The sequence below is a fragment of the Pantherophis guttatus genome, chromosome 1, assembly GCF_059756535.1.
Source record: "Pantherophis guttatus breed Tessera chromosome 1, ASM5975653v1, whole genome shotgun sequence".
In the NCBI taxonomy this organism is placed as follows: domain Eukaryota; kingdom Metazoa; phylum Chordata; class Lepidosauria; order Squamata; family Colubridae; genus Pantherophis; species Pantherophis guttatus.
The window spans coordinates 298,767,093-298,793,569 of NC_142063.1; the positions used below are offsets into that span (position 1 = coordinate 298,767,093).

Here is a 26,477-nt window from a genome sequence, read left to right on the forward strand (position 1 = left end):
AAAGTAAGAGAGAAAGTGGACTTAATAGAGAAGATGCTTCAGCAAAGGATAATTAAACAGCCAACTGTAGACTTGATTTTAGTTTTTCACATATGAACGACCTGAAGTCACCTGCAGTCCCCCACTATCCTATTCCATTCCCCTTAGTAGGGTCAACATTTTCACCCAGACTTTGGATATGAGAGAGCAGTTAATATACAAAAGAGAGGTTTTGAATCATGCAGAAATCCTCAACCTTCCTTCACAAATTGAATTTATTTTCTGTTTAGGTAAGGATGTAATTGATGCGTGATAAAATTAGTATTTAGACCATTAAATTCTTCTCATAAATTTACAATTTATCAATTTAAGATTCTATTACTATAAATTACAAAAGTGTATAATTAGCCATGCATAGTCTCCTATGATTGATCACTAGCAAAGCAAAGATACATTATTCAATTATTACCTCTAATCTTGACTTTAAAATTATTTATTAATCATATGATTCTTATTTCAAATCAGTTACCCTGTTTCCCCCAAAATAAGACATCCCCTGATAATAAGCCCAATTGGGCTTTTGAGCACATGGCAATACGGCCAAGCGCTTATTTCAGGGTTCAAAAAAATATAAGACAGGGTCTTATTTTCGAGGAAACAAAGTAGTATGTATGGATACCATACAGGGTTTTAAAGTCTTACTTGACTTGTCACGCTCTTTGGTTCTGCCTTCAGGTCTTTTCTTTCTTCCATTTCATTGCAGGATTTTCTTTGACGTTCTTGGATTTTTGAATCTATTAATGTTGAACAAAAATGTCACAATAAACCTTTTACGGCAAAAAGGGCAAAGATATTGAATTGAGATGCTTTCAGTAAAGAAAGAATTATATTCGTAAGATCCCCAGGGGAAAAATATACAGATATACATGTATCTCTTATACCATTGTAGATTGTTGCTGGAGAACCAGTGTTGCTTCTCTGTGGTGTATTTTCAAAAGATGTATCTCCACTGCCAAACGTCTTTGGTTGTTTTTCCAGTTCAGATTTGTATCTATTTTTGTTAATGAAAGGGATAGAAATTCAGGATAGCAACAAAACAATTTAAGACTAAATTTAAGCTGACTGAATTTCAAGGAACACATTAGGAAATTACTTGTACCAATGAATTCAGTGTAAATTAATTTAAACTTAACTTACTGAGCAATTCTATGTATGGTTACTCAGAAATCAATCCTATTTCAAGGGAAGACTGTGGATACATTTCTTTAAAACATAAACAATGTAACCTTTTTATCAGAAAGTATTTAAAATCAAGGAAATGGTTAGATAATAATCTTGGTGGGAGCACTGGAAAATGACAATATTATTTTACCTCAAATATAGAATATTACAGGCTTGCAATTTAATACTGCCTTCCTTCATTGCATTATAATATGGATCCAAACCACTTTATCCTACTCTGCTAGAACAAAAAGTTATACACACACACACACACACACACACACACACACACACACAGATTATTAAAACTATTTTATCTATTAAAATGCTCAGTTTGGGATGCTAAGCTCCAATTTTCCAGTGCCAATTTTAGATAGACTGGATACTATAATTTCACAGGGAAATGTTCCTATTTGCAAAAATAAAACAAAGCTGAAAAAAGGGTATTGTTTTATGTAATTCATTAGTAACTAAAAAAACATCAAAAGAGTTTTTCTACATTAGAACAAAGGCCAATTTAATCAGTATTCCATTCAAAGTGGTAAACTACAAGCTTATGAAATGCCCATAAGTTGGACAGAATACCCTCCAGCTTTGGTTTCCCCAAAAATGATCTTGAGAGGCACATTGTCACTGCTACTAGAAGGAAAACACAGCCAACATAATCAGGATCCATTAATAGTTTTGTCTTCCATCAATTTATCCAACCACTTCTTAAAGCAGTAGAAATTGGTGGCCATCATTCCAACTTATTATAGCAATTTGAATAGATTAATGATGGACTCGGTGTCTCCTTTTGTCTTGATTCATTCTACAAGCAGTTATTATCAGAAAGACAGAAGTCTCTCTTCACTTTCCTCTTACCATGTATACTTTTAAATACTGCTATAATGTTCCTTTTTTGTATACCATATTTTTCAGACTATAAGATGCTCCGAAGTATAAGACGCATCTAGTTTTTGGGGAGGAAAACAAGAAAAAAAATCTGCCTCTGTCTCCCAGCAATTTGCCCCCTTGCTGCAAACAGCAAGGTCAGCTTCAACACAGCCTGATTTAGCACGAGCAGCTGATTAGCGGTTGGATCAGCCTCCCGGAATACCTCCTATCAGCTGTTCCAGGCTGCGGGGATCGCCGCTGCCCACCAGTGCTGTCACCTATCGCCGCCTCCGTGCGTCCCATTTTCAGCCTCCGTGCGTCCCATTTTCAGCCCATTCCAAGTGGTGGGGATCACCACCGCTTATCCCTGCTGCCTGGAACGGGCTGAAAATGGGGTGCATGGAGGCGGCGATAGGTGACAGTGGCAATGGGCGGTGATGGCGCTGATGGACGGCAGCAATCCCCGCAGCATGGAACAGCTGTTAGGTGGTATTCCAGGAGGCTGATCCAACCGCCAATCAGCTGCTCGTGCTAAATCATGCTGTGCGGAAGCTGACCAGGCTGTTTGCTGCAAGGAAGTAAATTGCTAGGAGGCAGAGGCCGAAGGTTGGGAGCCGGCAGGTGGGGCTTCGGCAACATTTGCTGTATAAGACGCACGGACATTTCCACCCACTTTTTTTGGGCGGGGAAAGTGCATCTTATACTCTGAAAGGTATGGTAGGTTCTAAATTAAAAGCTTCCAAGTATTTTAACTTTTTATGATGCATGAGTAGCTTTGCCCTCTAAATGAATACAATTCCAATCAAACTTAGTGCCCTTAATGGAATATGATTGGATTTGGAATTTCTTTTGTCACTATTGCTAAAGATACAATGACAATGGTTTCGGTGCTGGCTAGCTAATGCAACTGTACAACCCATTCCTACTTACTATCTTGCTTTAAAAAAGATGTTCACCTTTTAAGGTCTTGTTCTAGATTTTCAACCTGTTTCTTGCTTGAAATGAGCTGTCCTTCTTGAAAGTTAATTTGTGATTCTTTCATCTGAAGTTCATGAAAAAGTTTCTGCCTGTTTTTCTCTAGGTTATCACAAAGTTCCATCAAATTCTGATTTTCTCTCTTCAAGGTTGTACCTTCATTTTTTTCCTTATCAACCTTAATAAAAGAATAATAAAGAATCCATAAACATGTAACCACAGGGTCTGGCTTTAAGATCCTATTTCATAGGGCTACCAATCTCAGCTGCAGCAATGTGGCTATTGGAGACCTGGAGTTGCCTACATCTCTTTGTTGCCAACTAGTAGCTGTCCAGTTTTGGTAGACTTATATTTTATGGAAATGTAACAGTAGGCTTCAGTTTTTTTAATAATATGTGATTCACATGGTTACAGAGAATAGATAGCTATCTAATTTTCCTATTTCATGGCATAGATAACCATCTTTGGGCACAAAAACAGCCTACTGGAGTCCCCAAGAGCTAAACCAGGTATGAAACAGCTCTATTTCTCTTTCTGAAAATTAAAATAAGAAAAAGAGAAAGAAATCTTAACCTAACAGTTTAGAGAAAAAGAGACATTCCTTCACATCCCTCCAGGTACCAAGCTGCCTTTCCCATCACATAAAACCCCTGTATTTCTCCCCCCCCCCAAGATAAAACAGTATAGGGGCAAGCAATAGGATTGAATAATGCTGAAAGGAAATTTAAGCAGGTCTACTACCCTTCCATAATATTCGAGTCTGACTCAGTCTTCTTAGGCATTTTGGTTTTAAAAATCAGATGAAAGTAGAAAACTATGTTATTCTTATCTCAGCTCCTAGATATTTAGCCATAGTCTCAAGCTCCATAAACCTTTTGCTCTGGCCCTTAAGCCTTCCAAATGTTGCATATAATTTTTAATGCATGTGAATTCATTTCCATTGCTATATCCAAGGAAATTGAACAAATAAGTTTTCATCCTTGTCTCGCCCATATGACTTATGAGCCAAGGGTTGTCTTTGACCAGTTTAAACATTGTGTGTTCATTTTTTTCAACACCTAGTTAACTTTTAACTGGAGCTACACAAAACATGATCAAAAAGGAACATCCCTTTTAATGTAAAACAGGGCTGTCAAACTCTCAGCCCACAGGCCAGATGCGTCATGTCCGTTTTAGCGAAGGAGGGAAAAGTCCTGATATGTCACGTGACGCTGCCGAGACAATGCGAGTTTGACACCCCTGATGTAAATACCAATAGAAAGTATTTTTTTTCCAAACAGAAATACTGGAAAACATGGTTGAGGAATTGTAATTATGTTCTGTTGTTTCCCTACATGAAGACACCAACAGTTTGTGGCCTATGAATACCCAATTAAATTTTACCCTTTTATTTAATCTCCAAGAATAAAGGGCAACATTTTGGATGAACGTTTTTTCCCCTCAGGTAACAGCTAGTTATGAAATAAGCACCTGCTAAAAACAACAGCAACCTCTCTGCTTTTAGTATGCAAGCTTTTAATCAACACAGGAGTTATGAGAAATGTGATAATGGTATTTTTTTTCAAAAAGCGATGTGCTATACAGTAATTATGCTACCTTCTGCTTCTGTTTTTCCAAAGCTGCCTCCAGAGATTCCAGCTGAAATTGCCTTTGCTGACGTTCCTTTTTAAATTTCTCAACTTGACTTTCAAGGTCATGAATTTTCTGAAGGACTCTGGTGGAAAGACCCTCTTTCCACTCTTCCACAACCCAGCTCATGTCACCAGATTTCACTCTCCTAATACATAAGAGACATTATAAAATGGAGAAAGGAATTGTTTTTCAGTGTCTAAAATTATACTTACATGACTAAAATGAAGGATAGATGTGTTTCAAATCACACAGTAATTCATGCTTACATAGGAATTAGTCTCATTGAACCAAATGGTATATATAGTAGTTTTGAGTAAGATTCATGCAAAATCCATTCTGCTACCTAAGAGATCAACTAGGAAGGGAAATCAGGATTATGTAACAAGGATCATTGGAATGTTATTTGCACACAGGCAATTCCATTTGGTTTTATTCCAGTTTCTTCTTTTGCTAGAAATAGCTAAGTAAGCATTCTGATTGTTATCCTATTTCCTTTCCCATCATCGTGGGTCAGTTCTTTACATTTCTGCAACTGTTTTGCATTAGTTTAAGCAAAGAGTTTTCTTTTGGGGAAACAGTATTCCTAAGAGTTTTGTTAGCCGCTTCCCTGAACTGTTTAACATTGATTATGCTCTGCCTGCATATTTATAAATAGTAATATTTTAAAACATCAACAAACTTCCAGAGACCCCCTAAAACAATCTAACTCAGGGAAGCATTGCACTTCTACAATGCCTCAATACCTGTAGAAGTGATCTATATATGCTATATTTTTTAAATTAAGAACATTTACATGGCCACCCAAATAAAATGCAAAGGTCACCTTCCAAGTTCATGGAACTGTCTTTCCCTACTAGATAATCTTAGGTATGTTTCTCACAACATAATGCAATAATTAAAGCTTCTTGCCCTTTTTGAAACCAGATTTTATTCAGATCTCACCTTGTCAGTTGTGGATTCTTATAAACCAAGAAAAGGCAAGAAGCAGCAATACATATTTATTCAATAGTCAAGTGTGGTACAAGTTAAATATCAGAGTAGTGCTCCAACTACAGGGTACATGTTACTTCTGTGGCCATTATGACCATATTTCTCGGCTCCTAAAATCCTTTGCCAATTTCCAGTAAGATGTTCTACACTTTTCTAGCCCTTACTTTCAAATCTTTCAATAACTTTGTCTACCCTCTTCTAATAACTTTTCCACTCTAGGTTCCACCCTTATGTCCTGCTGACTGATAGAAATATCTGTGCGAGGGCCCCATGATGCTATTTCTCTTCTTCTTTGACCTGTGGCTCCCATCAAATTAATTTTGGATTGTGTAACATAAGATTACTGCAGAAGCCACAGGTCTCCTGCGTGAGCAGGGGGTTGGGCTAGATGACCTCCAAGGTCCCTTCCAACTCTGTTACTGTCTCCATCTATCATAATGTAAAGGAAGGAGTGAACCCTTAGTTGATGATTTGGAGGAAATTCGGTCCTGAAAAAGTGGAAACTGTGAAAAAGAAATTCAAAATAGCCCTTGCTTTTATTTAGTACAAGATGGGACAGAAAGAAATTTGGGCAGACTTTTAATAATGTATGATTCCATATTAACATTAATATAGTTCCTGGAATCCCTGCCTTGCCTGTTTCTTGAATTGGCTTATCTCAAATGACTGACACATACATATTCTATCTCCTTTATCAATTTTCAGTTCCTTATCATATCAGTGTTCACACCCGCTACTTTTCTCTTGACAATGCAGAGAAAACAGCAACCCTAACTTAAATGCACCTTTTTATGAGAAGTATGAGTTCACTGCTCACCTTTCCCACGAAGAATCCAGCAACGCTCCAAATTCTTTTTCACTTTATCTTCCTCGAGCGCCGCTACGCATTCAAATCTGCCACTTTCTCCCTCGAGTCCTCGGAAAGCCGAAGCCATCCGAAAACGATTGGTCAGCAATTGAAAATAATCTTGCCTCCGCGTTCTTCGGTTGAGCCAATAGGAACCCTCCGAACCGCACTGCCTGGATTGTTTTTCAAATCTCATTGGCTACGAATTCGAAAAGTGAGAGATGATTGGCTGAAGGCAAAAGAGTGCTGGGAGCGCGTGTCGTAGTCTTGCAACTTTTCCTCTGCAATAAGACTTTGACTGCACGCAGCTTGGGAGACTGGAGGAGTTGGTAGCCCCGTCATAGCCCAACTGAATTCTGATCGGATGTCTTTTGAGCACGGAGTGACTTGCATAGCAATGAGACAAAATTACTACCGTAGTATCAAGGAACCTGTTTTGGGGAAGCTCTAGCTCTCATTCCCATATTACCAAAAAATAATGATCGAAAAGAAGTGGGAAACGGGAGACAAAAGGCAAGCTTATTAAAAGCGCCCAAGTTTCTCTTTCTTCATTGTAGTCTAAGGCACAACTCAACAACGTGAAGGAAATAAAAGTTCACCATAATGTATTTATTTTAAGAGAGGCGGTGGGGGGAATCCAGCATTGTGCAGTCCACAAAAATAAATGAGAGCTGCCTTATCTGAACTGCCAAAATCCAGTTGATCGCTAGATAATAGAAATTACAGAAAATCCTAACTCACTGCTCCCATCTGGTGGTGGCCTTCCTTTTTGCAATCTAAAATGGAAGTAAATGGATTCCTTCTGGAGATGGTCTGTGCAATCCCCAGGATTTGACAACTTGATGCCATATAATCAGGTAAGGATCAGCATTGTTGACTTGTAATACTTGCCAATTCTCCCTGGGTAGGTTCATTGACGTCAGTGCTGGAAAGAGAAAGTGGAAAATGAAGGACTCAGAAAGATGGAGTCAAGCTGCCTAGAACTTTTTTATTTTGTGTATATTTTTAATTTCCTTTAAGAAATCTAAGAGGGCAAAATTGTTCCTTATTCACTACCCCCCTGATTTCCCCCTCACATTTATCCTATGACCTCAAGGAGATTCCTGTACTACACAGGAGTTGGGGATCTCCAAGTTCACTTTCACTCTCTATGAAATGGTGATACCCAGAGAACTGCATGACTAAGGAGGAATGTGAATATATATACAACTCTGGTATATCCATATCTTGCTTAGGGGGAGAATTCTGCAAGCACTTTGAGAGAGAAATATCTTAGTACCCTCAGTCAAAGAGGGGCTGTTTCCAACTGTCATGGCCAGGGATAAAGGTACAAAGACACATAGAAATTATGAATTTACAGCATAATTTGCTGTAAATTTGCCCTTAAGAGGCCTAGCTGCTTCAAGTCTGCTATCCAGATCCAATGGACACTTCCCAAGTTATATAAGGAGGATACATGATTCAACAATGGTGCAGATGCTTTACATGCAAAATCAGCATGGATGTCCATGCCTCATTATTTCTTCAATTACTTCAATTGAAGTAATTTCTTCAATTACTGCAATCTACTCTTTGAATGCTATTCTGAAGTTGCAATTATTAAATATGAGCAGCCTAGCTATAGCACCTGACTAGGTGGTTCAGACTATACTTGGCCTGACTAGTTGGCTCAGTGGCTAAGACACTGAGCTTGTCAATCAGAAAAGTTGGTGGTTCGAATCCCTAGTATAACTCTCTTGCGTGAGCAGGGGGTTGGACTAGATGACCTCCAAAGTCCCTTCCAACTCTGTTACTGTTACCAGTTTTGTGGACATTCCACTGGCTTCCAGTAGGCTTCCAAATGTAATTAAAAGTGCTGGTTGTAAATTATGAATCCCTTGGCATCTGGGTATTTGCAGGACTGACTGATTTAGATAGCGCCAATCTAATTCATTTAGCTCTCAGGAGCATGTTGATACTTCATCTCCAATGAGGTCAGAGGAGGGGGAACTAGACTACAGGTAGTCCTTGTGTTATGATAGCAATTGGCAGGCATAAAGCTTGACACAATATATTTGTGTTGCTTAGTCACAGTAATCCTGGCAATCCTGGTTGCTATCATAACCTCAAGGTATATGAGTTGTTAAGTATGAAGTGGCAGGAGTCCCAAATAAGAGAGCAGGATGCTACGGGGGAAGCCCTGGGAAGCCCAATGTGAGTCGGTGGAGACTGTTGGCAGATGGGTGTGCTACATGCAGAAGTGTCTTACTGGAACAACTAGCAATCTTCCTTGCTGGCTTCCACATTGACTTTGCTTGTGGGAAACCAGCAGGGAAGGTCACAAATGGTGATCAAGTGATCAGAGTTCCCTACAGCATCATAATTATTAGCTAGGTAGCCAAGTGTCTGGATTGTAGTCATGTGATGCTGCCTTGGCTAGATCTTAGAGGACTGGTCATACATCCATTTTTTCAATGCTGCAATAATTTTGAACAATCGCTGAACAAATTGACTATTGTTGATCATGAAAGACTATTTGTTGTTTATCAGGAGATCTGGATGCCAATTTGCTTTACAGTTTTCTGTAAGGTAGTGAAAAGTCTTCCCTAGAGCTTCTGGGAACTTGTTATAGTCAGTCTGATACCACTGTGTCCTTGAGGTGGGGTAGGGAGCTATTTTATGATGTTATAATTTTATGTGGCTATAAATGGCAGAGTATTACAAACTCAGCAAGTAGTTTTATATTGCATTTATTTTTATTGCATTTATTATAAACATTTATTTACTACTGCAAATAAATAAATACACAAATCACTGCAGACAATACCTGAGCAAGATTTGGCAACACTCAAACTTTTAATAGAATGAGAACCTTTCAGTATGAAAGGGAGATAAATTCCTAGTGATTGGATTTGTTATCGTTGCAATTTTATTGCTGGAAAGAACGCTAGTATTTGTTTTCCTTCCTTGGGTGCCAAGATAATTACATTGGCCTTAAGTACTCTGAATAGACAGGTATGGGGTCGCGGGGTTGTTGGTTCAAATTATAACTATATTGATTATTCTGTAACTGATTGTCAGAGTGGTAAATTTCATCTGAATTTTTGAAATCTCAGAGTATCTTTTCTATTCTTGCCACTAGGTGACCCCCTTTTACACAGGAAAATCCATACTGTTATATGTGCCTTTGGGAGAAAAAAAGCAAAAGCTTTCTAAATGGATTTGGATTTTTAAATCCTTGGCATTCTATATAGCCCCCACCTTGGTTATTACAATATTAGTTATCAGCAGAGTCTGATTTTAATATCTCTTAGAAATGCATGAGTTAAATATATGCTGGTACTCTTGATTCAGTGGAAAGTCTAATAATATTGCTTTATGATCAAAGTTTAAAGTTTTATTTAAAAAATAAAAACAGGCTGTGCTTTATTTTTACATGTAATATTTTTGTATTTCTTTCTCTCAGATGATATAATTAAATTTACCTGTAGGTGATATAATTAAATATACCGTAGGTAATCTCTGTCAAGAAAATTCAATGAATTTTCTTAATTCATTGGTTATTGTATTTCTAAGGAACAAAAAAATTGCATAAGAAATAATTGCATGTACAGTACATATTGTTATATTGTGCAGAGAAGAGGAGGTGATCTGTATCCTGCAAGCTGAATGTGTCCCTCTCTTTATGCCACCTGACACATGGGTGTTCTTTCCATTTTCTGCATTGCTTGGTTGACCATCTACTTTTGGTGAGGCCATTAGCAAGATGAGCAGTGATCTATTGTACAGTTGTGCTGAAGGAAGTGGTTTATACTCTTCCCTGATGCCTATGACATTGTGTGCTATCTACTGTTTGTATGCATGAGTAGCCATATTGACTGTGCCCCAGTTTAACCAGGGTCCACACTTAACTAGAGTCTAGTTTAAGTGGGATCTAGAGTCTAAAACTAGTTAACTAGTTTTAAAGCCTACTCTGGGATTCTTTATCAGTGAAAAGCAAGTTAAACATTTGTAAATAAGTAATTGATTTAGTTACCACAGCTGTGATTAATATTGCTGCTGATTTATGCCACAGCCACTATTAAAAGAATGAATCATGAAGAGGCCTGGGATTTTGCCAAAAGTTCTAGTGATTTAATCATAATATCTCAGCTCCTTTATTTGTGCACAGCTAATACTATTCTGACATGATGATAGCATGGACTCTCTGGGTGGGAATGTGGGTAAAAAAAGGGTATATAGTTCAGTAAAAAACAACAACTCAGTTTTACATACAGTGGGGTGCCGCAAGGCTCTGTCTTTGTCCCAGTACTCTTCAGTAGCTTCATAAACAATTTAGATGAGGGGATAGAAAGGGAACTCATCAAATTTGCAGACGACACCACACTGGCATGAATAGGGAATAGCCAACACTCTAGAACCATGATGGCGAACCTATGGCACGTGAAGCCATATCTGTGGGCACGCGAGCGTTGCCCTAGCTCAGCTCCATCGTGCATGCACGCACCGGCCAGCTGATTTTCAGGCCTTCCAGGCCCACCAGAAGTCGGGAAATGGGCTGTTTCTGGCCTCCGGAGGGCCTCCGGGGGGTGGTGGGAAAGGCCTTTTTCACCCTTCCCAGGCTCTTAGAAAGCCTCTGGAGCCTGGGGAGGGCAAAAAATGGACCTTCAGGGCCCATCAGAAGTCGGGAAATGGGCCATTTCCGGCCTCTGGATGGCCTCGGGGTGTGTGGTGGGGAAGGCTGTTTTTGCCCTCCCAGGCTCCAAGAAAGCATCTGGAGCCTGGGGAGGGCGAAAAAAGGCCTACTGGGCCCACCGTACAAAAGCGGGGGGAGCAGGGAGGGTCGCATGCACATGCGTGGGGCACATTGAATTATGGGTATGGGCATGCATGGGTGCGACCACCCCACATTCTCCCCGCTTTTGGCATGTGACGGCAAAAAGGTTAGCCATCACTGCTCTAGAAGATAGGCTCAAGATACAGAAGGATGTTGTCAGGCTTGAACATTGGGAGGTATCTAACAAAATGAAATTCAGTGGTGAGAAAAGAAAGATCCTATATTTTGGCAAGAAAAAACAAATGCATAGACAGAGAATAGGTGGTACCTGGTGAGAGAAATCTTGGAGTCCTAGTGGATGCTTAAATTGCTTAAATACGAGCCTGCAATATACTGCATCTGCCAAAAAAGCCAACACGGTCCTAGGCTGCATTAACAGAGGGACTTAATCAAGATCACATGAAGTGTTAATACCACTTCGTAATGTCTTGGGCAGACTACACTTGGAATATTGGATCCAGTTTTGGTTGCCATATAAAAAAAATGTTGAGACTAAAAAAGAGTGTAGAGAAGAGCAACAAAGATGCTGTAGTACAGTGGACTAAAGCACTGTTATTAACAGATTAACATCTGCTGCTTGCAATTACTGCAAGTTCAAATCTCAAGGCTCAAGGTTGACTCAGCCTTCCATCCTTTCAAAGGTAGGTGAAATGAGGACCCAGATTGTGCGGGTAATAAGCTGACTTTGTATAAATATACAAAAGTATGAAGGCTATTGCTTAACACATTGTAAGCCACCCTGAGTCTCTGGAGAAGGGCGGCATATAAATTAAAGCAAAAAAAAAAAAAAGATGATTAGGGGACTGGAGACTAAAACATATGAAGAATGGTTGCAGGAACTGTGTATGTTTAATTAAAAGAAGTAGTTTAATGAAAAGAAGGATTAGGGGTGACATGATAACAATGTTCCAATATTTGAGGGGCTGCCACAAAGAAGAAGGGGTCAATCTATTCTCCAAAACACCTGAAGGCAGAACAAGAAACAATGGATAGAAACTAATCAAGCAGAAAAGCAACCTGAAACTAAGGAGAAATTTCCTGACAGTTAGAACAATTAATCAGTGGAACAACTTGCCTCTGAAGTTGTGAATGCTTCAACACTGGACATTTTTAAGAAGAGATTGGAAAACCATTTGTCTGAAATAGTAGAGGGTCTCCTGTCTGAGCAAGGGGTTGGACTAGAAGACCTTCAAGGTCCCTTCCAACTCTTATTCTGTTATTCGTGGTTTCTTTAACCATGCTTTGCTAAATAATTAAAAGTTGGCTTACATGATTGGGTTGTATGAACTAGCCAATTATAAGTTATTCAAAGAACCATGCTTAAACAAAACAAAGCCTTCACAATACACGAGCCCTAGGAAGATGAAAATTTAAAACACACACATGTTCTTACTTCGTGATCATCATTGAGACCAGCAATTCCATCGCTAAGCACCATGGTCGTTCAATGGAAAATCATGTGAAGGTAAAGGACTAAAGCTGTTGCTTCCCATTCAGTCATTAAGCAAGTCACTGCAGTTGTGAAGCAAAACAGCATGTGACGTGATTTAATAATTTTACTTCTGTGTTCTCCATTAGTTTTGCTTGTCGCAAGCAGGCTGGGAAACATGCAAATGGCAATCACACGAGTGCAGGACACTACAACTGTCGTAAATGTGAGGATTGGTCATAAAGTTGGAGTTTTTTACATTATTGTAACTTTAAACAGTCACTATACAAGGCCGACAATAAATAAGGACAATTTGTATACAGCATGCCCTCTCAAAATCAGTGTCTCATTTTAGAGCAATGTTTTTCAAATTTGGCAACTTTGGGAGGTAAAGCAGGGGTGAAATCCAGCAGGTTCTGATAGGTTCTGGAGAACTGGTAGTGGAAATTTTGAGCAGTTCGGCTCAAAATTTTCTCAGTTTGCTCAGTTTTGAGCAATTACCACCTTTGGCTGGCCCCAGAGTGGGGTGGGAATGGAGACTTTGCAATATCCTTCCCCTGGAGGAGGGTGGGAATGGAGATTTTGCAGTGTCCTTCCCCTGCCATGCCCACCAAGCCACTCTCACCAAGCCAAACCACGCCCACCAAGCCATGCCCACAGAACCGGTAGTAAAAAAATTTGGATTTCACCACTGAGGTGAAGTCCATGTCCATGCAAGGTTGCCAAGTTTGAAAAACACAGCTTTCGATTCAAAAGATTGTCCAGGAAACTCCACTATGTAAGTGATAGTCTACTGTATTTTTGCTTTATTTTTGCTCCTCCAAGAATTGAACTGAATTGGGTTCAGTGGAAGTCTATTACTTGAGGAGGGAGAAAGTAAACCATAGCTATGAACTCTCCATCCCTCTGTAGCTCCTGGAAATGCTAGTATGTTTAATCAGTAGATATGCTTTAAATTTGAAGCCCCCTTTCCATAGCTCCCTTTCTATTGGAAGGTTATGTTAATTCTTTACCCCTGAATATAAGAAATCGCTTAAGTGAAGCATTGTACCATTACTGAATTATATAACTGCTTCATGCTTCAGATTTTTTATTTTTTTGAATATTTAATTTAGCATATCCCTAGATCATCATCTTCTCCTTCTCCTTCTCCTTCTCCTTCTCCTTCTCCTTCTCCTTCTCCTTCTTCTTCTTCTTCTGTCATATCCGTCATCAGACATTGACGATCATGTTGGCAATCCTATTTTTGTCAACAGCCGTATGAAAAAGTGCTGCTGAATTTTGTCCAAACCAGTCCCTAAGGTTTTGAAGCCATGATGTTCTACTTCTGCCTGGACCTCGTTTGCCTTCAATCTTTCCCTGGAGGATTAAGAGAAGGATGGCATATTTTTCTGGGTGTCGCATCACATGTCCAAAATATTCTAACTTTCGCTTTTCAATGGCTTTGATTATTTCCCTTTGCTTTCCCAGGCGGCTTGTCACCTCTTCATTTGTGATTTTGTTAACCCAGTTTATACGTAACAGTCATCTGTAAATTCATATTTCAAATGCTTCTAGTTTCTTCAAGTGGTTTTCTGACAGAGACCAACTCTCTACTCCATAGACCAGGATAGAAAAGATGTAACATCTGAGAAGCTTGATTTTCAGTCTTAGGCTTATGTTGTGACTGCAGAAGACCTTTTTCATTTTGAAGAATGCTGTTCGAGCTTTCTCTATCCTTGTCTTTACTTCACTGATCATGCCCCAGCTTTCATGTAAATTAAAACCGAGGTACGTGATCCTTTCAACTTTTTCTAATGGTATTCCTTCCAAATTTATCAGTGGTAAATTAATGGTAAATTAATATATCACTTGGATCAAACTTCCGCAAAGCCTTCTTGTGGGCTGCGATGGCTTGCAGTGATGGGCATTGTGTTACAGCATATATGGAGGAAAACTAGCTCAGAACTGATCCTTTTTCTGTTGCCCATATTGGAGCCATATTCAAATTATTAGTGGAACGTAACATGCTTCAGATCATGGGAATTCAAGCTTTCTATCATAGCTGAAAATTAGGCTGCTTTATTTTCCAAGCTCTTAAATGACAGTTTCTACAAATTATTGAAATACAGGGTTCTGTAGGCTTGCTCTGGCAAGAATAATAAGTGATGATGAGGCAGATAGTTAGACACACACACACAAAGGGAGAAAGAAAGTTATATTGATTCAAAAATAATATTAAAGTATAGAACTTTTGGAAAACAACAATAAAAAATGTGGTATTTCTATTTGAGCAGCTGCATTTCATTCTATTTTCTTTTCCAACATGTTATCTGAATGGATGATAACTTCCAAGAAAACTATTTGGCTGAGTATCCACCTTAGTAATTGCAAGCCATAAAGTATTATAACATGTTAGCTCATGCTTCAAGGCAACAGGTTTGTTTTCCAGGATTGCGTAATCCAAATTCCTTTTTCCAAAGAAGAGAGGAGGGAGATAAAGCTGGCAAGTGTAAGGATTAGCATGCACAGACACATTAGGCAAATAAACTTTTGACTTAATGATTGTAAGCACCACAAAATATGAAGCAGACTTTTAGAATGCATTGATGCCATGAGCTGATATACAGTACTTTCTTTCCATATGTATTGTTCAGCATCTATGAGTTTTTTTAGGTTGTGAAAGTATATTATAGTAAAGTATAACCTGTGTATTCTTTAAATTACATTTAATAACTAATAATTTAAATAGCTAGCTTTTAGTTAATTGATAAGGTGCATGTGCTCCCCCCTCATTTAGATTATTATCTGGGTTTTGCTAGTGTTCCATCAGAGCTAATCTAGCATACAGTATACAATAGGCAGAGTTTTCTTGCTCTTCTCTTCTCTTCTCTGCTGCTTGTCCCTTTGGGTAGATCTTTAAGACAAATATTTATTGAAATTGACCTTTCCCAGTTAGGTAGCTATTAAATAGAAATGCTCCACTTTTAATCATCATTGGCTTGATTTCCCTTGCTCCTGCTTAATAGCAATGTTTTTGTTATGTATGCTGCATTCTGTCTGTCTGTTGAATATACAGTAAACTATGTGGAGATGGCATGTAGGTATTATACAAATATGTATATTTGTAACATAAATATCAACCTAGTATTATTTATTTAGTGAATGCCATACAGAAAAGTCATGCAATCACTGATATACAAATTTAATTTAAATAAAGCATCAGCAAATATGTATGTATAAAAGATATGTGGACGATACAATATAGGACATAATATATTAAATTAAGATAAAAGCATAATAAAATCACCAGAATATGGAACCATAGAATTGCAATGGGATTGATATTATAATTCGATATCTAAGGAATCTATAATGTATTTACATTTACATACACTTATGTAAAAGTTTGAGATGTAATCTTTTGAGCAGAAGCACCTTCTTTCCAATATTGATTGCAAAAGGTAGTTGTGACAAACAGTAAACACAGAAAGCATTCATATTTTAAAACAATATACAGAGAAAAGTAGAAATGTGGTTTCGGTATGAAGTCCCCCCCCCTCCCTATTTTGCGAGGTATGTAATCTCACCAGGCACAAAGTTGACTCAGCCTTCTATCCTTCCTAGGTGGGTAAAATGACGACCCAGATTGTTGGGGGCAATATGCTGATTCTGTAAACTGTTTAGGGAGGGCTGTAAAGCACTGTGAAGTGGTATATAAATCTAAGTGCTATTGCTATTGTATTTCAGGCTCTGTATTGATGTCAGCACAGAAAAAACAAAGTGAGAACTGGCTCATTCAGATACCTATAGAATATTCTGGCTAGAAGGTAAATGTCAAAAAGCCTGCAATTATTCTGGTTGGAAACTTAGTGCTTTCTACCAGCCTAACATTTCTCAACCAAGATGACTGAAAAGTATGGGAGCTGAAATCTGTCACAGCAGGAGAACAACAGGTTAATGTTGGAAAGGCTATTATGATTATTCTCAAGCATTTAGAAAATGCCAATGAACAACAAACTAGCAAGATCAGAAGCCTTTTCAGTGAGCTACTACAATCTCAACAGTGGCCTATCAATGTGTTGTGGTTTGCAGCTTTAGTAGAAAAGTCAATCTCCCACTTTTCTTGCGATCAAGGAGTGGCAAACGAGATGGAAATCATAGCTCTTTGTAGAACATATGTTTTGTATTTGACCATGTCAAACAGGACTATGTTGAAATATGCTGTAACAGTTTTTCCAATCTCATGCCCCAAATGGGTTAGACTACAGTTCCCATCATCACCAGGGGTGAGAATCCTGTAAGATGATTAATACAATACACTTTAAGGGCAATAAGTTAAGAAACATTGCTGTAAATCATAGGCAAGTTATACTGTATTTTGGGAATGAGAAAGCGGGACTCTTTTTGGCTGATTTCTCTTTGTCTGAAAAAGAGTTCTATATTACTTCCCAGAATTCAAGTATTTTGAATCTTGGATGCCAAGCAGCTTGTCTCATAAGATGGTACATTTCTGAAAGAGTTCTTAATTTGAACATTTTATTCTGTACATATGCAGGGTTAATGCATAAATAGAACTGGAAATGTATTCTTGAATTTTGAATGTAGTAGAATTATCAAAAGGCAGTGTAATGCCTCATGTTATTCAATGTCTACCACAAGTCTTCAAGGATTGGCAGCAACTGTAACACTCCAGTTTTCCCCCCTAGGCTCAGCTTTTGCTACCCACTGATTCCTTACCTTTGCCTCAGGAACAAGATAAATATATAAATATGTAACGTTTATCTGACTACAGTTTGCAAAGAGAAGCATGCCATCATCTTACAAAAATATGGGCAGCCCTTAAAGATGCCAAAGAAATTTTAAAGATTGTGACTCTTCCTTGCTTTCTCAAGTTCCCCTCATCCTAATGTCTTTCTCTCAAGCTACATGAAAAATCATTTTTTATCAAGTAGATTAGCAGGATTAAAAGACCATATGAAGAAGGGTTGGCTTAATGAAGTAATTTTATGTGAACATGGGCAAGAATAGAATAGAATAGAATAGAATAGAATAGAATAGAATAGAATAGAATAGAATAGAATAGAATAGAATAGAATAGAATAGAATAGGACGAGTTGGAAGGCACCTTGGAGGTTTTCTAGTCCAACCCCTCGCTCAGGCAAGAAACTCTATACCATTTCAGACATAATAGTTGTCCAATCTCTTCTTTAAAACTTCCAGTGTTGGAGCATTCAGAACTTCTGGAGTCAAGTTGTTCCACTGATTATTTATTCTCACAGGAAATTACTTCTTTGTTCTAGGTTGCTTCTCTCAGTATAGACATTATGTATGCATATATGTGTATATATCCACACAACAATACTTTTAAAGGCATATATTGGTATAAATAACAAAAGCACAAATTATAGGGCACTATGAAGACTTTTTGTCTAAGACTTGATTTTTAAGTCATCTATTTTCTGCAACTGATTAAAACCAGAAGAATGTAGGTACGCACATTGTATTTTGAAAAATCACTGCATTATTACACAGATGCTCAGACCTGCTCATCCAGGTCTTATCTGAGCTCCTTGCAGGAGCTTCAGCCCACCTCTGGAATGTGTCTTTTCCTTCCTCTTTCCAACTCAAGGTGTGACATGCAATGCACCCTGGGGCAGTGTGTTGCACAGTATGCAAACAAGATAATCTGGTGAATGTTACTCTAGCAGCATTTTCAAATGCTTCAGCTCATTCCATGTGTGCTCAGATTTTCAATGTAATTCCTTTTTGTTAAGAATTGCTTTAAATGTATAATCTCCTAGGTTCATTGGAGAGTTTCCAGAACTGAATGTCCTAAAGCCAAGCACTATGGGCCAGTTTAAACATGAAGGTTCCTCCCTACCGGGAACTTACTGAAAAGTGCTTCCTTCTAGTGGCATATATTTACAGGAGAGTGCTTAACATTCAAAAACGATTTTGGGGTAGAATTTCACCTATAGACAATGTCCAGGTTAATGCTGTATATTCCAGGCATAATACCCATTGTTTGGGACGTGATCATCTCTGGGGGAGGTAATAATAGTTAATGCTTTTAAATATTCAAAGCTTTCTGCATTGGAGTCCTTTTGAATAATCCTGCAAGTCAGGCTTATTATTTCCTATTATAATGCAATGAACATAAAAAGACTGGCCAGTGGTCCTTCTTAGCATCCTCTATAGCAGTGATGGTTAATCTTTTCAGCACTGAGTGCTGAAAATGGAACACGTCGCAACGCCCAAACCCGTTAGAGAGCAGCTGGCTGGTGCGCATACATGTGGTGGCAGCTGTTCTTCCGGGTTCTATCGTGCGCATGCCTGGCCGGTGCGCATGCTGGACCTGGCTGGTGCGTATGCGTGTGCCAGAACCCAGAATAGAGCAGCTGGCCCGTGCGCAGGCGTGCTGGACCAGCTGTCAGGTGCGCATGTGCATGATGGAACCCAGAAGAGAGCTGGTGATGGTGCACATGCCCACAGAGGGCTCTACATGCCACCTCTGGCACACATGCCATAGGTTCGCCATCACAGCTCTATAGGGCTCAAGAGGCATAAGATATTCATGAGCTGCTCACCCAAGGATACTGATTGGGGATTAGTAAATTCTATCAGCCTACCTGCAGATTTGGGGTTGTTGGTCTTAAACTGGCTTTAGTTTATTGGCTATTTTGTCAAAGTTGTAGGTAATCTGTGTCCTGTATAAGCAGCTCCCCTTCCCCCCCACCCCCTCACTATTCTGAAATCCTGAAACTGGCCTGCTAATCCCCAAAAACACCTGAGTTCCTATTGTTGAAATTAAAACATTACAGCATTATTTTTATGCAAGTGGTATATTAAAATTCAGGTAAGCCTGACAGATCTGTTAACATTTTTAAATAGCCCCCCCCCCACCCCCCATGAAGGCCTTGCTCCATCAATGTCCTGTACTGCTACTTTTTTTTTTTCAAAAGAAAAATGTTATCTTTTTGCAGCTGAAAAGTTACAAAACTTCCTTTGTTGATCAGAGCAGGTAAAGACATGCATGATAAATATCCAAAGATTCGCATAGGTTCCATGTCTTTCAGGAACAATCTAGCCCTGGGTGGTCCTTGATTTTAATCACTTCTCTTATCCCTATTAGCTTGGTAGCTGTGCTTTCAATGCAGTTCAGTTGCATGTGATTTATGACCTTGATTCCATTGTGATGCTGCACTTTTGTCCTTCAGCTCCTTTTTCAGACTTCCTAAGGTACAAATGTACTCACCTAAAATTAGATAGTCCTAAATAGATTTACTGTAAATCTGTATGACTAGAAGATACAACTTATTAGATTTAACCTCTCAACTTACAATTGAGCCCAACATTTATGTTGCTAAGTGATAATTTTTTAAAGTGAGTTTTGACCCTTTTTACGACTTTTCTTCCTACATTTGTTAAATGAATCACTGCAGTTCTTAAATGAGTAACATGGTTGTTAAGTAAAGCTGGTTTCCCCATTGACTATGCTTGTCAGAAGGTTCCACACATGATTCCAGGACACTCCAACCATCATAAATGTGAGTTAGTTGTCAAGCATCAGAATGTAAATCACGTGACCATGGGGATGCTACAATGGTCATAAGTGTGAAAAAATTATTTATTGATTGATTGATTGGTTCGATTTATATGCCGCCCTTCTCCAGAGACTCAGGGCGGCTTACAATGCGTTAAGCAATAGCCTTCATACTTTTTTGTATATACCTGCTTAGTAGGGCTTTCGGCCTCCCCTAAGCAGTGTTCTTTTTATACAAAGTCAGCTTATTGCCCCCACAATCCGGGTCCTCATTTTACCTACCTCGGAAGGATGGAAGGCTGAGTCAACCTTGAGACTGGTGAGATTTGAACTTGCAGTAATTGCAGGCAGCTGGCAGCTAAGTGCTACTTAACAGCATTTTAGTCTGCTGCGCCACCAAAGCTCTTTGGTGTAAATTAAGAAGTTGAAAATGGTCATAAGTCACTTTTTTCAGTGCTGTTGTAACTTCAAATGGTCACTAAATGAACTGTCGTAAGTTGAGGACTACCTGTATTGCGTTTTCAGGAGTTCAAGGTGGTATAATCCCTCCCCCAACAATCTAGTGAAGCAGAATATGCAAAGTGAATGGCCCAAAATCACCCAGTGGGCTTCTACCATATTATGGCTGAAGATAGCTAGAACTTGATTCTTCCTGTTTACAGCATAACACCTTAATTACTACACTATACTGGCGTTAGTACAGGCACCTCTTCAGTGCAAATACAAACTAAGTGCATGCATGGATTCAGTATCAATATCCACAACTCTTTTTGAGTTTTGAGTAGTTTATTATACAGGTGGGTACCGTTAACAACCAATACCACTGGGTTTAGGATTTAAGTGACTAGAATAATTATTGTAAATACATATAGCAAACCAACCACAGCCTTGAATTAAATGAAGAATGGAAAACTTGAAAGCAGGCAGTCCAATAAATTAGGACTATTAAAATGGTTTTCAGTGGTAAAACCTGGGTAATCTTGTTAGGCAGTCGGTTAGGCCACAATCACTGTTTTATCCAGCTCCCCCTTGTTGGATATATAGACTCATTAAAATAAAAAAAAATTTATCCCACTTGTTTTTAGAAAGGCTTGTCCACAATTTAGGAATATTTTTGTGGGCAAGGACAGGAAAAGGCACTCATAAATTTGTTACTTATGACTTGTAAGCAGCCCAGTCATTGATTGAGATGGGTGGCTATAATATAGGTGTTGAATAAATAACCACTTGTGCTTTGAATGCAATTCAGTTGTAAACAGAAAACCAAGCATCAGTGTCAAGAGTTGATCATCAAGGCCAAAGAGAAGGTCTAAGTTTTTATGCATTGAAATGTGTATTTTTTAAATTGAAGATACAGGTCTGTGCTGTCTTAGCTAAGGGACGCTTATCAGGAAGGCAGAATATAAATATGTGGGTGGGCAGGGTTGCCCTGCTGGGAATACAAATGAAATCCATCCACTACTGCATTTCTTATATGATCCAAAACATGTTGCGTTTGTTTTTCGTTTTCCTGAACACCTGAGTAAACTTGGTGAAGTGGGAGAGGAAACCACATTTTCACAAAAAACAAAACGATGCTTTGCCAATACTGATAACCAGAGTACCCCTTAAATTCTTGCGCTACTTTTATTTACATCATACTTATCCCAGCTTTCCATCAAATTAAAGAAAACGTAAAAACAGGCAGTAACCTATTCCAGAAATTGGCCGTTACGGAAGCGTTAACATTTCAAGCAATTTCGGGGGAGGGAAAAAAAATCGTTTTGTGAGAGATTTGCTAGCATCTCCCTCCGAATCTCCAACTCCTATGATTTGAACCACGTAAAATACCCACATGTAACGTCTAGTTCCCCAATAGTAGTAGCCGAAATTCGAACCACAGCTACATCTGGCTACAAAATACGCACCCCAGATCTCCGGGGAGGGGTTGGGGGGGGGAAGTCTATATATCAGCGTTACTTCCCAGCGGGGCGGTAAGACGGCAACTCGCCAAGTCCAGCTTGGCCGCTGGGCTCGCAAGGCTTCCTTAAGCTCCTCCTTTCCCAAACTTTGCGAAGAGCCGCCTTCGGTCCGTTTCTTCGCCCGGCCTGCTTTTCCAACCTCACTTCCCTCCCAAACCGATTTTCGGGGTTCCTCGCTTTACGTCCCTCGGCGAGAGACCCAAAAAGGTCCCTTTTCACGCCGCTCCTCCTTCCCTTGGCTCGTTCAGCCCCCCCCACCCCACCCCGTCCCAAAAAGGAGGGGGGCTATGGGTTGGTGCCCCTTCCCCCGAGAACGACACGTGTTCAATTTGAAACGACCCGCAGACCCGCGAGCCGGGCTCAGAGCCAGCCCCTGCGGCTGGGAGGGGGAAGCAAAAGACGGTGCCGTCTAAGGAGTCTCTCCTTCGGCATCTGCTCTGTCCGTCTCCCGTTTGAAAGAACCCTCCTTAGCGGATCGGTGAAGTGAAGAGGCCGGGCTTCCGTCTGGTGGGGGGGTGGTCTTTCATTCCTGTACTCGGGGGAGGGAAACTCTTGTGTGTGTTTGTGTGTAAAAGCACGGGAGAGAGGGAGGAGAAGGGGAGGAAAGAAAAAAAAAAAAGAAGCGAGATCTCAACTCAAAGCCCCGACGTTTCCTGCCTTCCACTGCCGGCGGCCGCCCCGCATTCTTGGCATTCCTAGGCTGTGACTCCGAGGTCGTCGTCGTCGTCTCCGCTGCGCAGCAGCGCTTGGATGAGAAAGAGCAGCAGGGCAGGCGCGCTCGCCTCAGCGCAGTGGCCGCCTCCGAAGCGCCCGGCCCTCGTTTTAATAGCGAGACAGTAATCCCTGCCCCCCCCCCCGCCATTCTCCCGCTCTCGTCTTCTTCCTGAATTTTGCGCTTCCTTCCCCAACTCCAAACTTTTCTCTAGCGCCCCTGAGCCTTAGGAAGGGGGGGAACCAAAGGCGGAGCCGTTTCCCTCCCCCCCCCTTTTGCCGCTCCCCCCACCCAACCAATATCCCGCTTCTCCTTCCTTTCAGCCCGCCCCCTCCCCTCCCCCGATTAACTTTTGCAACGAACGGACCTCTCTCGCCTGAAACTTTCTTCCCCCTCCGGATTGGATTCTTGTGGTTAAGACAGACGCCTGGTCCATCCGTCGTGGCTAGATTTTCTTCGGGATTTCCCCCTCCCCCCCCCAAAAAAATTGTGTGTGTGTGTGTGTGATTTTCCCCTGGGGGTGGAAGCGAGAGAAGAAAAAAGAGGCTCGTGATCTGGCTTCTTCGGGCAAAACAGCATTTGGTTGATCCCGAGACATGTGAACAGGTAAGCGGGGGATGCAACAGTTTGGAGTGGGGGTGGCGGCCTGGGCGAAAAGTTTCTGAGCCTAGCGTGCGAGAACACACTTGCCTTTGTAAGCGGGTCTCCCGTCTATAATCTTTGGGTGCTTTTATCTGCTGTGCTTCGATTATTATTATTATTATTATTATTATTATTATTATTATTATTATTATTATTAGTTAATCTTTAGTGAGATTCACAACCTTTGAGGCTGGTTAATAGCTCAGCAGCTCGAGTCCTAACCAAGGACCTAGGAACTGTTAAGGTATATTATTGTTGTTGTTGTTGTTGTTATTATTATTATTAAACTCAGTTAACGAGCAGTTTCTGAGTCTTCTCTTTTCTGAAGAACGATTTTAAATAGAATTTAAGTTGTAAGCTTTGCATGTAAAAAGAAGGGAGAGTTGGAAATAAAAGTGAATGACTTCAAATAGAATTTAAGTTGTAAGCTTTGCATGCAAAAGGAAGGGAGTGTTGGAAATAAAGTGCATTTGGAAAGTAACTAGACCAAGTCCCTGTTCAATTCTCTAGGTTACTGTTTGTGGTGTTGGTAAAAAAACAACAACTGTAAACAGTTTAACTTTCCTGCTCCATGGCTGACTTCGCGAGGACTGCAGAGTGACTTCTGTCCTTCAACTTTCAGCCAGCCACTCTCCCACTCTCCACTGGTGTGCGGAGGGGGTATCTTCTGCTCTTTGTTCCCTGGCAGTCAAATCTCTGTTAGCCATCCATCTCGGGCAAATGCTGTGACAAGGTAGCATCTGTTACTGTTCCTTACATGGCAAAATCTTAACCTGGCCTTTTCCAGCCTGATGTCTTTTGGCTGGGTTTTGGACTAGACTTCTCAGCATCCCCAGCCAGCCTGGGCACAGGGATTTGAGGGTTAGGGACGAGTCGTTTGATTGATAACATCTGCAGAAGAAGTGTGGATATTTAAATGTGGTAAGTAGGGTGAGGATTTTGAACTTTCTGAGTTTCTTGTATGAAGGTTTTCTGAGAAAGTGCTGCAGGAATGAAGGGAAGGGGGAAAGTCGTGCCAAACGATGTTTTCTCTGCCCTCGTGATGTCTTTATTCCAGTGAAGTGTGCATTGTAAACTTGAAAGCTGCTTTTTTTTTTAAAAAAAAAATGCTTTGTAGATCCTCTTAGTGCATTAGATTTTACTAGTTTTAAGCTTTTCCTAAGAATTTAAGAGTCTAAAAAAGCCATACCGTAGCCCTACAAGTTCCCTTTAGTTATCGTGCATCCAAATGTGGCCTTAGGAGAGGCCCCTAGAGTTAAAAGGCAGCCCTACTCCTTTTTGTCTTTTCCAAAGGTATGTTTCACACATTTGCTTGCATAAGTATATACCACAATTATGCATATAATTATTTTAAGAATACAATTACTGTATTGTCACTTAGAATTCCTAAAACATAGTTTCATTTTTGTATGTGCTTAGGTGGGAGCAAAAGCATGAAAATGTGACTTTTTCCATTTGCGTCTCTGTGCTAGGTGTGGTAAGCCCTCCAGATGTTGCTAAGTATAATTTCCATCGGCCTCAGCCAGCATAGCAGTGGTGAGGGAGGTTGGCAGTGGGCAACATCTGGAAAAGAACAAATTCTTTATTGTTGCTGGACATTAAGAGGCCAAGGATTCTTACTGTATTTTATTATTCAACTTGTTCACCTACCCATAAATGTTGACGGATTCCTTTTTACAATATAACTATGTACAGCACAACTGAATGACTAGCTAATATATGAATCAATTCCAGTGGAATCAGCAGTATGTTTGAGGCTATGAGAAAACTTTTTCATGTTAAACCTTGTGACATCATTTGATATCAGAGAACTGTAGACCTTAAGCTGTGGAGCAAATGTGCTTGAGCTTATGTTAAGGCCAGGAAACAAAGTACCGTAGTTACACAAATGTGAAGTCAGCTAGAAAAAACCCAGTGTTCTGTCCATCATTGCATCATGCTGTATCAGTAAAGTGAATGATTATCTCGGTATGTTTTGTACGCCCCCATCTCATTTGTAGAAGGATTTTCTAGGGCTGTTTTAATTTTCCAATTCTTCTGGACTGTGATACAATGCATTAAAATAACAAGAATCATAAAAATATAATCATGACGATATTAGCATTCTGGATACAGATGTTTGGAGTTTTTCCAATGGCCTAGTAGACTGTTTGGTGGAATGTTTGTACTGGCTTCAAAAGATTGTCCCTGAGTGCCTGTCTCTGACTTCATCCATACTGGTTCATAGGTGAACTGAGGACCTTTGGGGAATGAAGTACAGTTGTACTTCAGTACTCATCATTAATTGGTTCTGGGAGGTGCGACGAATACTAAAAATGACAAGAATCAAACAAAACATGTGATCTACTATGTGACCCTTTGTTTGGGTCGGGAAGGATTTCCTGTCTGCTCTCCACTGCCATCCCCCTTTTCCTATTTCAGCAACCTTCCCAAAATGACCAACTCCTGTCTGCCCTCTGCAGCTGTCCTCTGCTTCCTTTTGCAGTGACCTTCCTGACATGGCCATCTTCTTATCTGTTCTCCACAGCCACCCCCCTCTTCCTATTACAGTGTGTTGAGTACCAAACAAACATTGAGTATCAGGACAAAATGTTCATATCAAAATACATTAAGTACCAAATTGGATGAGTTTTGAAGTAGTCGAGTACCGAGATACCAGTGTGGCTACAGAGATATCAGAAGGTGGAAGAATATGGAAAGTGAATCTGAGTGGTTTCTGTGGGATGTATAGTGAACTGAAGATGACTGCAACAAAGGCCAAGAAACTAATGAGTAGATTGGTTCCTTGGAAGTTCTGAGTAGTGAATGGATGGGAAGTTGTCCCCATGTAGTCAGGATGGCTGCTTCTCATGAGGAGACTGCAGGACAATAG

General features: G+C 40.0%; 2 protein-coding genes across 5 annotated transcripts in view; one reads left to right on the forward strand and one right to left on the reverse strand.

Moving 5' to 3' along the window:
* CENPF (centromere protein F) overlaps positions 1-6,649 on the reverse strand; it is a 33,310-nt gene extending 26,661 nt beyond the window's left edge. The window contains exons 1-5 of the mRNA XM_034427814.3: positions 6,491-6,649; positions 4,648-4,828; positions 3,033-3,229; positions 921-1,030; positions 682-773 (exon numbers count right to left, since the gene is read on the reverse strand). Coding sequence (XP_034283705.2) covers positions 682-773; positions 921-1,030; positions 3,033-3,229; positions 4,648-4,809 — 561 coding nt within the window. The 5' untranslated portion in view covers positions 4,810-4,828; positions 6,491-6,649. The remainder of the gene's footprint in view (positions 1-681; positions 774-920; positions 1,031-3,032; positions 3,230-4,647; positions 4,829-6,490) is intronic.
* Positions 6,650-6,805: 156 nt separating this feature from the next.
* PTPN14 (protein tyrosine phosphatase non-receptor type 14) overlaps positions 6,806-26,477 on the forward strand; it is a 131,840-nt gene continuing 112,168 nt past the window's right edge. For 2 of the 4 annotated variants that reach the window (XM_034427810.3, XM_034427813.3), the window contains exon 1: positions 22,608-23,569. The gene's annotated coding sequence lies outside the window, so the exon portion shown is untranslated. Of the gene's footprint in view, positions 7,378-22,607; positions 23,570-26,477 lie in introns of those variants that run through there. The other 2 variants (XM_034427811.3, XM_087883187.1) reach the window with 2 other exon arrangements.